The 13,912-nt window shown below is 63.1% G+C and overlaps 1 protein-coding gene across 2 annotated transcripts in view; it reads right to left on the minus strand.

Annotated features, from left to right (window-relative positions):
• Positions 1–13,912, minus strand: part of MEGF6 (multiple EGF like domains 6) — a 123,186-nt gene that overhangs the window by 11,428 nt on the left and 97,846 nt on the right. For both annotated transcript variants that reach the window (XM_050803857.1, XM_050803777.1), the window contains 17 exons: positions 13,070–13,192; positions 12,612–12,749; positions 11,835–11,954; positions 11,074–11,196; positions 10,285–10,455; positions 9,778–9,909; positions 9,030–9,158; positions 7,347–7,475; positions 6,657–6,791; positions 6,449–6,583; positions 3,194–3,319; positions 2,569–2,700; positions 2,358–2,486; positions 2,025–2,156; positions 738–866; positions 531–659; positions 83–211 (listed from right to left, as the gene is read on the minus strand). In XM_050803857.1, coding sequence (XP_050659814.1) covers positions 83–211; positions 531–659; positions 738–866; positions 2,025–2,156; positions 2,358–2,486; positions 2,569–2,700; positions 3,194–3,319; positions 6,449–6,583; positions 6,657–6,791; positions 7,347–7,475; positions 9,030–9,158; positions 9,778–9,909; positions 10,285–10,455; positions 11,074–11,196; positions 11,835–11,954; positions 12,612–12,749; positions 13,070–13,192 — 2,241 coding nt within the window. The remainder of the gene's footprint in view (positions 1–82; positions 212–530; positions 660–737; positions 867–2,024; positions 2,157–2,357; positions 2,487–2,568; positions 2,701–3,193; positions 3,320–6,448; positions 6,584–6,656; positions 6,792–7,346; positions 7,476–9,029; positions 9,159–9,777; positions 9,910–10,284; positions 10,456–11,073; positions 11,197–11,834; positions 11,955–12,611; positions 12,750–13,069; positions 13,193–13,912) is intronic.

Consider the following 13,912-nt stretch of genomic DNA (forward strand, 5'->3'; position numbering starts at 1 on the left):
AAGTGTCCTCTGGGCCCCGTAAGAGGCCAGCACCCTCACTCAGGCCTAGACCCCGGTCCCTGGACTCCTGGGTGGGGCTTACCCTGCAGGCAGGAGGGCCCCATCCAGCCAGGGGCACAGTGGCACTGCCCGTGGACAGGGTCACAGGAGGCCCCGTTAAAGCAAGCACAGGCCTGGCTGCAATTGTGCCCGTAGGTGTGGGCTGGGCAAGCTGCAGGTGGAGAGGACTGGTCAGAGCTGGAGGTGGACAGGACCCCAGGGGTTGGCAGCAGATCACAGGCAGCTGGGCAGATCTGCCAGGGTCCCCTCGACTGCTGTGGCCAACTCTCCCCTCCCGCTGGCTCAGGCCACCCACTCAGCAGAGTGGCCACAAAAAAGGACGAACACTGGCACGAGTGAGTAAAGCGTCATTCCCAGGGGGGCTTCCTGGCAGCTTTGGTCACTCAGGACAGGTGGCAGGAGGGAGTCTCCTACGGAGGACCCGGCACCCCCTCCTGCAGCACCCTGGGCTAAGCAGGGACCTCACGCACTCTCGGCACAGCGGGGGCCCCGGCGGCCATCGGGGCAGAGGCAGGAGCCGTTCACGGCATCGCAGGTGGCTCCGGCAGTGCAGTTGCAAGCATGGCGACAGTCCAATCCAAAGAAGCCGGCCGGGCAGGCTGCAGGCAGGGGGCAGTGATGTGAAGGGGCCCACATTGGAGTCCACCCAGGTAGCCCCCGCCTGTGCCCTGGCTCACCACGCTCGCAGAAGGTGCCCCTCCAGCCGGCCGGGCAGGTGCAGGCCCCACTGACATGGTCACAGGCTGCTCCATGCTGACACTGGCACCGCTGCTCACAGCCGGGCCCGAAATGGCCCTGGGGACACCCTGAGACATGCGGCCCCGGCCCACTATCAGTCAGAGGGCCAGGAGCCTGACCCAGCTGTGCCTGGGCCTTGCCGCCCTCCCCAGGACTGTGGGACAGGCCTGGCTCGTGAGAAGCCCCTTCTCACCCAAGGGAGACTGGGCTCACTCACACGCTTCATCCCCACCCAGGTGGGGCCACGGGAGGCTTGAGGGAGCTCCAGGCAGCAGCTTTAGGGATGGGAACTCTGTAGGGGCTGCCTCTAGGACACCCGACCCAGGCCTCCCCTAGTTCCACCAACCAAGCCTTGGGGGCACACACTGGGGGACACCAGCCTCAGTCCTAAGCAGACCCCTTCTCCATCCCCCAGGTGCCAGGCCTCCCGCAGTGGGGCACGGGACCTGCCCCTTCCTGCTGCATCTCTGGTGAGCCTGGTGCAGGTCGGTGAGAGGACCAACACTCTGGCACAAGTGAGCAAAGCATCATTCCCGGGGGGCTGCCTGGCAGCTTTGGTCACTCAGGACAGGTGGCAGGAGGGAGTCTCCTATGGAGGACCCGGCACACCCCCTGCAGCACCCTGGGCTAAGCAGGGACCTCATACACTCTCCACACAGCGGGGGCATCATTTAGTCCAGGCTAGACTTTAGTCCCGGCTGTGGAGCGGGGTGGTGGGCGCTGGAAAGCTCAGGGAAGGCAGAGGAAGCCAGGCCAGGGCCCAGCCGCAGTGCGCATGTGTGTGTGTGCATGTGTTGGGGTGTGTGGGTGCACAGGAGGGGGCACGGCCAAAGTCTGTGTGTGTGTGTGTATGCATGTGCATGTGTGTATGCGCTCACAGGAGGGGGCGCAGCCAAAGGCTTCGCGTGTGTGTGCGCGCAGGAGGGAGTATTGGCCAAAGGTTTGTGTGTGTGTGTTCATGTGTGCGTGCATGTGCATGTGTGTGTGTGCACAGGAGGGGGTGTGGCCAAAGGCTTCATCTGTGTGTGTGCACACAGGAGGGGGCACGGCCAAAGGTTCTGTGTGTGTTCATGTGTGTGTGTGCCTCTGTGCATGTGTGTGTGCATGGGAGGGGGTGTGGCCAAAGGCTTCATATGTGTGTGTGCACGCAGGAGGGGGCATGGCCAAAGGTTCTGTGTGTGTGTGCTCAGGAGGGGGGCGCGGCCAAAGGCAGGGCCAGGACTCACGCTGCTCGCACTGCGGGCCCACGTAGCCAGCCTCACACAGACACAGGCCACTGATGGCATCACAGCTCCCGTGGCCAGCGCTGCAGTTGCAGAGGTGGCTGCAGTCAGGTCCCCAGTGACCACTATCACAGGCTGCAACAGAACTCAGAGTCATCCAGAGCAGGCCCCAGTGCAGGCCACAGGTACCACCGCCAAGTCAGGCACAGGGGCATCTCAGGACTGGGGCACTGCCTCATGCAAGCCCCCAGTCCTCAGGGGCCCTGGGCAGAGGCCTCTCCAGGGGCTAGGAAAGGAGGGACGTCTGGACAAAGGGCAAGCCAAGCGTCCCTGTACCTCTCTGGCAGCTAAAGCCGGTCCACCCGGGGGCACAGCTGCAGTGTCCGGTGGCTGGGTGGCAGTGCCCATCATTGGCACAAGAGCACCGTGTCTGGCAGCTGGGACCAAACCAGCCTGCTGGGCACACTACAGGCAGAAGAGAGAGGGTGAGTGGGGCCTGGCCACCTGCCCCGGGTCAAAGGCTCAGGGGCGGCTCCAGCTCACTCACCATCCTGGCAGCGGCTGCCGACGAAGCCAGGGAGGCACAGGCAGGCTCCAGTCCCAGGGTCGCAGTGGGCACCGTGCTGGCATGCTGGGCAGATCTCCTGGCAGCCCAGCCCCCAGCGGCCCTCGGGACAATCTAGCACCCACCCCCCATGGCCAGTCAGTGCCCAAGCTGTCCTTGCTCAACACATCAATAAACACAACATGGCACAATGCCCCTGGAGCCACAGCCGAGGAGGCGGAACCACTGTTACCATCTCAGCCTGCCCCGGGGAGGAGAGAGGGCCCGGGCGCCTCCTGGGGCTGCAGGCTGCGGGGTGCCCACCATGGGAGAGGAGCCCCAGCCCCAGGCACAGTTCAGCTGGCAACACAAGGAGCCAAGCCCGTTAGAGACTGGGAACCACATGGAGAGAGGGAGCAGCTCGAGAGGGCAGCCTGTAGGCCCCAGGGGCTTGGTGGGGCAGCCACAGATCCCCATTCCCTACCACACGGGAGCGCACTCTGAGTTCTCACATCTGTTACAGACAGGCCTGGGATCCGCAGGGCTGGGGCCCCCACAGTTCAGGGCCCCATCAACTCGGAGCTGTGCAGCCCAGGGAGGTAGAACCGGGGCTGCAGCCGACACTCACCTGCCTCACAGTCTTGCCCAGTCCTCCCCGGCGGACACCGGCACTGCCCCGTGACCCCGTGGCAGGGGGCCCCCCCACAGGAGCAGGAGCCTGAGCAGTTCACGCCAAACGTCCCCACCGGGCACTCTGCAGGAAGAAGCACGAGGGGCCTCAGCCACGCCATGTGGAGCGGCCCGACCAGAGCCTTTCCCCCAGGGGCTCCTGGCGAGTGTGCCTCCCACGCCTCCCCACATGGGCTCTGGCTCTAGCCCCGGGGTTGGGGGGCTGCTGAGCACACCTGGGGTCCCCAGAGTGGCCAGGCAGATTAAAGGAACAGGCAAGGGAGGGGAGAAAGGGGAGCTGACGGATGGGAGGAGAGGGGAGGGGCAGGGCTGCTGGGGCAGCCTGGGAGAGGCTGAAGCAGATCCCTCAGCTGTCCAGGACCCTGGAGAGCTCCCGGGAGCCCGAGGTAGGGCCTACTCTTCCTCCGCCACCATAGTCACCAGAGGACCTGTCCTGGTCAGGCCAGTGTGCCCCCAGCCCAACCTGGCGACGCTGGTCCAGTCTCTCCTACTCCCCTACATCCAGCTGGGAGCCCCTCCAGGGACTTGGCCCTAGGGTTAGGGAGGCTGTGCACCCACTCGCTCCACCCCCAGAGCCACTGCCCTTTCCCTGTGGGATAGGGCTAGAATGGAGAGGGCAGGTGGCCTCCTGGAGGCCTAGGGTCCCCCTCCTCCACCCAGCAGGTGAATGAGACCCCAGGGAGCACAGAGGCCAGGGAGTCAGAGCATCCCAGGAAGGGGGACCTCGGGAGAGAACGTGGGGGCTGAGGATCGGGACCCCTGGAGAGGGCCTGCAGGGGCCGCTCCCCATGGCCTGGCAGAGCCGTGGGTGCTGGGAGCCCTGGATCGGCCTCCCTGGCAGAGCTTTCCTCTACTCTCCCACGCCTGCCCTGCCCTTAAGGGCCCGGCCTTGGCCTCGCCTGTGAGGACAACAGAGCACGAGGCTGGGCCGGGAGCTGTGGTGGCAGCCTTCTTGCCTCCCCCAGCAAGGCGCAGTCACTGTGATGCCCCTGCCTGCTGCTCGAACTGAACCTCTCCCTGGGCTCACAACGGCATCACAGCAGCCCCAAGAAGGCAGTCGACAGAGACCCTGTGCCGCACACCCAAGTTCCACAGAGCCCACGCGTCAGAAGCCCACAGCGGGGCTGAGAGCCAGGACGTGCCCAGCCTGGGGAGGAGCGCTGGTAATACAGGCAAAGCACCAGGCCTGGCCCCGCTGAGGCCCTGAGTACACACGCCGGTGAACCCTTGTCACCAGGGCCCATCCCCAGGGACACCCGCCCACAGGGCCACAGGGACGTCCCTGGGACTACAGGCCTGGCACTCAGCGTGCCCTAGGGCACTGGGTGGTGTTCACAGGGTTGGGGGGTCGCTGGTCAAAGCAGCCCGACAGGGCCTCAGGGAAGCCCCCTCCACTAACGGGGGCAGATGAGTGCGGGGCAGAAACAGTTTCCAGAAAAACAGTTTCCATCCAACAAGAGGGGATGTTCTCTTAATAAAGAGTGTTGATCTTTACGTCAGCACTCAGATGTCATCCTGTGGCTTATCCTCGGGGCACCAGAGGCTCTTAAACAAAAGAGGGGAAGGGGCAGAGGAGGAGCGGAGGAGGGGCAGGGCAGGAGCCTTCCTCCTCTTAGGAACCGGGGGCTCTGGGAGCGGTGGAGGGTGCGTCTCTGGCGAGGCCTCGTCACTGTCTCCGGTGTAGAGATCGGGGAGTGGAAGGAGGGTCACAGGCATCAGGGGAGGGTGAACTGCTGGCGTGTGTGTGCGTGCGCCTGCCTGCACTCGTGTGTGTGTGTGTAAGTGGTGTGTGCACGTGTGCGTGTACACGTTTGGGGAGGGGAGTGGGAGGAAGGGTGGGAGAGGATGCCAGGGAGTCAGGAGGAGCGAGTCCCACGTCCACACACTCACGAAGCCCTAGGGCTTGTGCACAGATGGGGAGTGGGCACTCAGAGCCGCTGCACGCCGGCCTGAGGCCACAGAGCTCCTGCGAGGCCAGGTCGGGAGTCTTGGCCTAGAGTGCTCCGACCCTTAGTGGCTGGGACCAGGGTGGCCTAAGAGCTGGCTGGTGGGTCCTTGGGTGGACGTTGCTCCCTCTGCGGGCCCCTTCTCATTCCCCAGATGGAAGTGGGGAGGGGAAGGGCCCATGCTGGGGGGGCTTGAGTCCAGACAGCCCCCAGTATGGCCCCAAGGGAGGCAGAGGAGGGGGCTGGCACCGGGCTTCTCGTTCACTCTCCAGCCCAGGACGTGGTCATGCTGGTCACACGGCAGGCCCTCGTGGTTCCCGTCTCTCCCGGCCAATGGGTGTGGACAGCGTGCACCGCGCCAAGGGAGGCTCCAACCTGCCCAGGCCCTGTCGGTGGCCGCTGCGGCAGCTCCGTTACTCATGCCGAGGGTGTCTTCCTTCCCCTCATGAGCCGATGACACACTCGGGTATTTCCTACCCCGGTCATGAGACTGAGGAGTGACCATCCCACAGCTCTGAGCCTCAGATCAGCTTGCTCAGCTTTCTGCTTGGCCAGGACCACATGCCATTGTCCTGGTCATTGCACCTCCCGCCAGTGCAAGCTGGGGCAGCCAGGACACCCCCAGCTTCCTAGCCCTCTTGGAAAAGCCTCCAGCCCCATGCACGCCGGGCTGGAATCACTTTGGGGAGTTAGTCCCCGTGTCTCCAGGAATACCTAAGCACGGACTCAGCTGGTCCATCTCTCAGCCAGCTCCTAACAGCCTCCTCCCCTGCCTGCCATGTGAGTGTGGGGCTCCCAGGCTCTGTGCCTGCTAGACCCAGGCCGCAGCATCCACATCCAGGGGCCTGCAGCCATGACCCCAGGCCAGCACTGCGGCCCAGACCACTCTCCGAACCACCACCTCCAGGGGCAGCCTCTGCTGCCGGCTCACATGTGAGGAGGAAGCTGCTGCTCCAGCCTCCAAGAGAAGCCCACAGTCTGTTCCAGTCGAGGCAAGGGAGGAGTTTGGAGAAGCACCAACCCCTCTCTGGGCCAGGCCCAGAGCAGACCTGCCCTAAGCAGACCAGACTCAGACTAGCAGCCGCACCACTGCTGTGTGACAAGCTGTCAAGGCCAGGCACCACCTGAGCTCAGGCGAAGGAGGCCAATAGTGACAGCCATGCAGGCCTTCTGAAGCCCACCCTCCAGCCAGGCAGGCAGCCTAGACCCACAGAGACCGCCGGGAGCCCCAGGAGCCAGCCACTCACCTTGGTCGCAATCCTCTCCCTGGAAGCCAGCAGGACACTGCTTCCCACACTCGCCGCTCACGGGGTCACAGGCCACACCCACTGGGCAGGTGCACGCCTGCCGGCACCCCAGCCCAAAGTAGCCCGGCTCACACTCTGCAGGGTGTGAGAGAGGGGTGGGTGGGGTCAGCCGGCCCTGGCGCCCCCCAAACCCCATGCGAGGACTCACCTGTCTGACAGCGCTCGCCCCGGAAGCCGGCCTTGCAGGAGCAGCTGCCATCCCTCTTGTCACAGGACCTCGTGTGGGGCTGCACACACCGGCACTCCTCCGAGCAGCCCGGCCCGAAGGCCCACGGCGGGCAGGCTGCACCCACGGAGCCATGAGAGGGGCCCCGTCTGAAGCCCCGCCCTCCCAGACCACTTCCACCGGCCCTGGGTCAGCCAGGACGACAGCCAAGATCATGCAGGGAGCTGTCCTCATCCACCTCTCCCCCTGCAGCCCACCGCCCCTTCCTCCCCGAGTGTCTGAATCCCAGGGATGGGTGACCCCACCAGGGACTCAGAGCTTGGCCTTGCTGCCAGGAATCTCCAAAAGTCAAGATAGGCTTCATCCCCTGGAGGCTTCTGCAAAAGGCCTGGCCCTGCCCTCATCGGCAACCCTCCCACCCATCAGGGCTGGGAGGCACCACGAGGCTGGGGACCGTCCACCCAGACGCCCTGGATGCCAGCACAGTTGCCGTCGAGAGGATGTGGCTCGGAGTCCACAGACTCAGGGCAGATCCCAGACCCACATCCCAGTGGGTGACCTGGCTGGGCCCTGATGGTCTCATCCCAACCCAGACTACAGGTAATAGGACACACACCATCCCTTCCACCCGCTGCGGCCGCTGGGGACACCGGAAGGGGCGGTGAGACTCACTGAGGTGGCAGAAGCGGCCGTAGAGCCCCGGGTCACAGAGGCAGGCCCCATAGAGGCGGTGGCACCGGCCCCGGTTGGCACAGTTGCATTTCTTGCGACAGTGCTTGCCATAGTAGCCCTTGGGGCAGCCTGGGGGCAGCAGGGCTCCGTGAGAACCTTGGTGGCAGCCAACCTACCACATGTGGTCCTCCCACGTGGTAGGATGCTCAGGGGCCCAGGGCCCAGCACAGGAGCTGGGAGCAGCCCCCACCAGGGCACTAGGTGAGCCTCGAGGATTGGCTGTCTGCCCTGGCTGGTCCGTCCCCTACATCCCCTGCCCCCAGGGCTTGCGGCAAGGGCGGGTGGAGGAGCACCTTCCTTGGCCCACACTGGAGAGATGCACAAAGCTCACGCTCCACTCTCCCCAAAGTCCGGCTCCCTTCAGGAGCCTCCTGACTTCTGTCCCATGGCAGTCACTAAGCTTGACCTCAGAACCTCAAAGCAGGAAGGACACGTGGCCCCAGTGGCCAGGGTCCCAGGCCCAAGCCACAGGTGGCCCCAGAGCTAGAAAGGTCCTCGCCTTTCTTCCCCAAACAATTCCTTCTGGCTGGGTCCTGCCCCATGTCCTTCCTCGTACTGAAGGCAGTAGTAAGCTGAAGGTGCCCCGATAACGACATGGAGACTATGCCCCAGGACCTGGAGACTAGGCACGGTTGCATTTCTTGCGACAGGGCTTGCCATAGTAGCCCTGCGTTATCCAGGTTGGCCCTGAACCCAAAGACAGATATCCTCATCAGAGAGGCAGGCGGAGGCTGAGACAGAAAGAGGAGGCCTAGAGAAGAGGAGGTGACCCCTCGATGCTGCAGGCAGCCTGGAGGGTACAGCACAATCCCAGGGGTGCAGTGCCCGGGAATGAATATGGGGGTTCCCCAGCCCCCTGTAGAAAAGAAAGGGCAGACAAAGTGGGGAAGGGAGGCACGCCGACAGGGAAGAGGTAGGAAGTCCTGTGCAGCTGCCCGGGGTCCCCACAACCACCAGGCAACCAGCCCTGCAGAGCACAGCACACACAGCCAGGCAAGCTCACAGGGCCACCTGGGCATGGGGCACAGGTTCTAGGGCTGGCTATCTTGCTGTCACGAAGGCAGAAAGTTTATGATACGTTAGCTACACTCTCCAGCGAAAGAAGCAGAAATGATGAAGTCTGGAGACTTAAAGATGAAGCTTTAACCTCCTGAGAAACATTTTCTGAACTAATTCCTCCAGAAAGGCTGAAACTTCAGTTAATAAGGACGTCAACATCATCCCTTGCAGCTACTGGCCCCTGAGTAATCCCTTCTGCAAACCTCACCCAGCCATCACACAGTTCTACTTGAATGCTTCCAGGAACGGGGACCTCACTGCCTCCCAAGGGAACCCATTCTAAAAGTGTTGCTCTGTAAAGTCTTATCCTCTGCTACAGTCAGGCCCTGGGAAAATTAGCAACAGTGAAAAAGCAACACCCCTTTCACTCAAGGGCCTCGTTCCCTCTCAAGCACAGCCTAAACCTCTGGAGACGGGGAGGCAGGAAGGGAAGGGAGTCTAGGAAAAGTTTGGTGGCAGTTTCCCTGCTCCAGTGGGAGGAAGGAGACAAGGAGGGGTGGTGCCTCCCACTTCCCTGACAGCCCAGGGGGTAATTCCAGAAGCATCAGAAGAGACTGCACGCACCATCCTCACAGTTAGTTCCACTGACACCCGGGGGGCAGCGGCAGGTCCCCGTGACAGAGTCGCAGGTCCCACCATTCTGACAGCTGCAGGAGAAGCTGCAGTTCTTCCCGAAGGTGTCCGGAGGACAAGCTACAAAGAGTGACAGGGAAGCGTCAGGGTCACCAGCCAGCACAACACTCTGAGACCCCTTCCTAGGGTCGGAGGCTCTGGGTTTAGAAGGAATTGCCTAGAGATAAAATGATGGCACTTGTGCCACATCACCCCTGCCCATGCTCATGGGAGACACCACTAATGGATCACTGACTCCTCTCTCCGAACGCCAGCAGAGACAGGAGTCTCCTCCTTCTGAACCAGCTCTTTCAAACAGGCAGAGCCTCACAGTTATTACGGGCCCCCGGCCATCTGAGCTAGAGGAACTCAACCCTTCAGCAGACAGCCCTCACTGTCTTAGTTATTTGCTGGCTTGCTTGTTGCTGGACCGTGAAGACTGATATTTAGGAAGGACAAACACCTTGGCTCGCTTGTTCCCAGGGAATCCTTGCTGCCTGGAACAGTGCCTGGCACAGAGTGGACGGCCAGGGGATGTTATCAAAGGACTGAACAAATGGATGAATGAATGGATCTGCACGGGTCTCCCCGCCCAAGGCCAGCAGCCAGGAGTAAAACTGAATAGGCTCAAAGGGCTGTCCCCAGGTCTTGGGGCTCAGAGGCCCCTTCCCGGCCCCAAGCCCCTGCCCAGCCGCCTCACTCTCATTGCAGATGAGCCCAGTCCAGCCCTCGGGGCAGTCACAGCCATCCAGGCCCGGGAGGCAGGTCCCTCCATTCCTGCAGTCATCACAGGTCAAGCTGCAGTCATGGCCAAAGGAGTCATCCAGGCAGACTGGGGGGCAGACCAGGATGGGGGTGTTCAGAGCCTGACCCCTGGCCTCAGCAGGCATAGATCCTCATGCCAGGGAAGGGGCATAAGGGGCATCCTCAGCCCACGAGGGCCCCAAAAGGGTGACATGAGGGCAGATGCTGGGGCCAAAAGGAGACCTAACTTGGGACCTGCAAGCCCAGTCCTGCCCAGGCTCAGCCCGCATGAGCTGTGCAAACTGAGCCAGTGGCACAACCTCTTTGGGCCTTGGTCTCACATGGCATTGCAGGGGTCCTTCCTCACGTCCCCAACCTCTGATTGGATGGCAGCCTTGCCCGAGGGGTCGCTGGCTGCCGGCCCTGCGAGCAGGAGCCCCCGGGGGGCTGGGCTCGTGCTCACCAAACTTCTCTGTGAGCGTGTGTTCGCCCCGCAACTCTGCCTCTTCCTCGTCGGCCCCGATGTCGTCATCCTGGAAGAGTCTCGGCAGCTGGTCCTGGAGCACGGCGATGTGGGGTAGAGGCCGCACGAAGGGCAGCTCGCCGTCCAGGTCCACCACCGGCTCCTCCAGGGCTGCCAGGGGCACAGAGGCCCCTTAGCCCCTGCCACCCACCTGCCTGCCCCAGCGACTCCCCGGCGGGTAGGGCTGGGCCTGAGCCCCACCCCAGGGCCCCTGCCACCGTCCTACTGCCTCCACTACCCCCACCTCCTCAGCCTGGTCCCGGGGTCATCCCAGCTGCACCCGACCCTCCTTCTCAGGACAGAAGGCTCCGGGCCCTGAGGACCTGAATCCTGCCCCTCTGCCCCCAGGCTCATCCCAGCTCTAAGGACTCTGGGGCCTAGAGGGGTAGAGGTGGGAGCAGCTGCCATCAGTCCCAGGGACATCACCTTAGGTCTTGGTGCCTTCTCTCACCTGGTCAGGACAGGTGCTGGGCTGCAGGAGGATGCCTGTCTCACCAGCTTCCCCCACCCCACTGTCCTCAATCCCCACATGGCCCTCAGAAGAGGCAGGACCCCAGTGGGTCCCCAGGGGCCCAAGAGCCTCTGAGGTGGTGTTGGCCCAGAGAGGCCAGCGGACAAAGGACCCCAGGCAGGTGGGGGTGGGGCGGGCTAGGCCTGCGGGATGCAGGGTCAGCTGGGGCAAACTCGAGAAGGCAGAGGCCGGTGCTCCTCGGAGGGCGGGAGACTCACGGCTGCAGCCCCTACGGTCCTCGTGCAGCCGGTAGCCGGCCTCGCAGGAGCACTGGAAGGAGCCGGCCAGGTTGGTGCAGTGGTGCTCGCAGCCACCACGGCTGGAGGCGCACTCGTCCACATCTGCGGGTGACCCGGGGCCGCTGAGGCCTGTCCTCCCAGGTGGGGAACCAGGGAGGCTCCTGCCCACCCAGTCCTATTTGCAGGACTGAAGCCCTGGTGGCCCTGCCAGAGGTGAGTGGCTCATCTCTTGAACCAGCCAGTAAAACTCACCCCCAGCCACAGCGGCCACTCTGGCCACCCTCCCACCCCAGGGTCAGAGCCATGGCAGACACCTGCTAGAGGGGGCAGGCTGGGCGGGGCCAGCCAGGCAGCAGCCAGGGGGACAGGCCCAGCTCCAGGAGAGAGCAGCCAGTGACCTCAGGCCAGAGGGAGGGAGGGGGCAGGTCAGCACAGCCCTGCATGTAGCCGGGCAGGTCAGCACAGCCATGCACACAGCAGGCACTCCACCAATACCCAGAGCCCTGCATTCAGCAGGCACCCAACCAATATCCACAGTCCTGCATGCAGCGGGCACTCAGCCAACACCCACAGCCCTGCATGCAGCAGGTGCTCAACCAGAACCCACAGCCCCGCAGCAGGGCACAGAGCAGGCTGACCCCATGCCCACCACGGGGGGACCAGAGCCAGCCCCGTGTCCTTCCTTAGGGCGGCCCTGCTCCCAGGCCACCCCAGCTGTGCAGTGGCAGGGAAGTGCTCACCCTCACAGCTGCAGCCATCGGCACTGAGCCGGTAGCCGGCGTAGCAGCCGCACTCGTACCCGCCAGGGTTGTTGGTGCACACCTGCTGGCAGCACGGGCTGTCTGCACAGTCGTCAACATCTGTGGGCACACACCACGGGCCCCCTGGTACCAGGCACCTGCACGTGCACACGCTCCCACCCACACACAACTGCATGCAACTGCATACAACCACACACAACCCATGTGCCCTACTGCATGTGCACCTGCCTACAGTCTCACGCGTGCACACCTAAATAATGGCACCTGCAGACAATCGCACCCACCACAAAATCGCACCCACGCACATGCATGTTCCTGGTCCCGCATACACAGACACACACAGGACACATGTCACAGCCCCGGGGCCACCCGCCTGTCTGCTGGGAACAAGGTGTTGGGACTGGGGCTAGAGGGTGGGGACTCCATCTGAGAGTCAGGGTCTGGGGTGTGACTCCCAGGACACTGGGTCCTTCCCAGGTGATGGGGCGGTACTGAGGAGGTGCTGACGGGGTAAGGGGGTGCCATGACCGTGGGTATGGGCCCTGCAGGCTGATGTGGGCACCTAGGGTCTTTCCTGGCCAGGGTGCTGCCTCTGTCAGGTCTGCCCTACCACCCCGCCTGGGCCCAGGTAGCCAGACCAGGACTCAGGGAGACAGAAGAGGACCTCCAAGTCATGGCATGGAACTGATCCCAGACCCAGGGCAGCAGCAGGTCCCTGGAGGGGGGTGTGGGCATCTGGGAGGAGCCAGTGCGCACCGATGCAGGTCCTCTGATCTCTGTCCAGCTCATAGCCACGGGGACAGGTGCACAGTGGCCCAGTACTAGTGTGGCTGCAGCCATGGGAGCAGCCACCGTTGTTGGCCTCACAGCTGTTCACAATTTCCATCTCGATCCCTGCCATGAGACCAGCCACGCGGGATGTGGGATGGCGGCTAGGATGACCACCACCTACCTTGGTTCCCCCCACCTCCACCCAGCAGCCAGCCTCGGGTCCGGGGACACCCGTGGGAAGCAGCAACATGGAGCTCCCAGGCCTTGTCGGGTCTGGGACTCCCTGCCCTCCCTCGACCCTGTGCCCACCAAGGGCTCATACGCAGGGCTGCCCCTGATTGACAAGGAAGCTCTTTGTTCTTCGACCAAAGCAGGCCGTGGGGTCCTGGGGAGTGGCATGGCCATCCCGGGCACCTTCAACCTGTTGCCGACTGCCCACTCACGGTAGCACTGCCGGCCATCAGCGCCCAGCTCGTAGCCCGCGTGACACACACACTTGAAGGACCCCTGGGTGTTGAGGCAGCCATGGGCACACTGGGCCAGCCCTGCGGCACATTCGTCCACATCTGGAGGGGAGAGACCACGGGGAGGACTCAGAGGTGCCAGGAAGGGCCTTTGCACGGGGCCAGTGGAAGATAGCGCACAGCCCGCTGACACGCAGGGCCTGTGGCTACATGACACAGGCATTCAAGGCCAATCCCACTGTCCCTGACGACCACTGGTCACAGCCCTGCAGGTCCCCTGGGATGAAGAAGTTGGGTCTCACGCTAAGTCCACTGAGTGACCAGGTGCCATTACCCAAGCAACACTTTCCTGGTATCAGTGAAGACATGGAACCACACACCACGACACCCCGTGGCCATCCGGCAGGTGCTGGTGATATGGTCTGGCTGTGTCCCCACCCAAATCTCACCTGGAATTGTAGCTCCCACAATTCCCACGTGTGGTGGGAGGAACCCAGTGGGAGGTGACTGAATCATGGGGGCGGGTCTGTCCTGTGCTGTTCTCGTGATAGTGAATGAGTCTCATGAGATCTGATGGTTTTAAAAATGGGGGTTTCCCTGCACAAGCGCTCTCTTTTCCTACCGCTATCAACGTAAGGTGTGACTTGCTCCTCCTGGCCTTCCGCCATGACTGTGAGGCCTCCCCAAGTCATGTGGAACTGTAAGTCCATTAAACCTCTTTCTTTAGTAAATTGCTCAGTCTTGGGTATGTCTTTATTGGCAGCATGAAAATGGACTAATACCCTTGGAAACTGACCACTGCCTGGTCTGGACACACCCTGC

The sequence above is a fragment of the Macaca thibetana genome, chromosome 1 (assembly GCF_024542745.1).
Source record: "Macaca thibetana thibetana isolate TM-01 chromosome 1, ASM2454274v1, whole genome shotgun sequence".
Lineage (NCBI taxonomy): Eukaryota > Metazoa > Chordata > Mammalia > Primates > Cercopithecidae > Macaca > Macaca thibetana.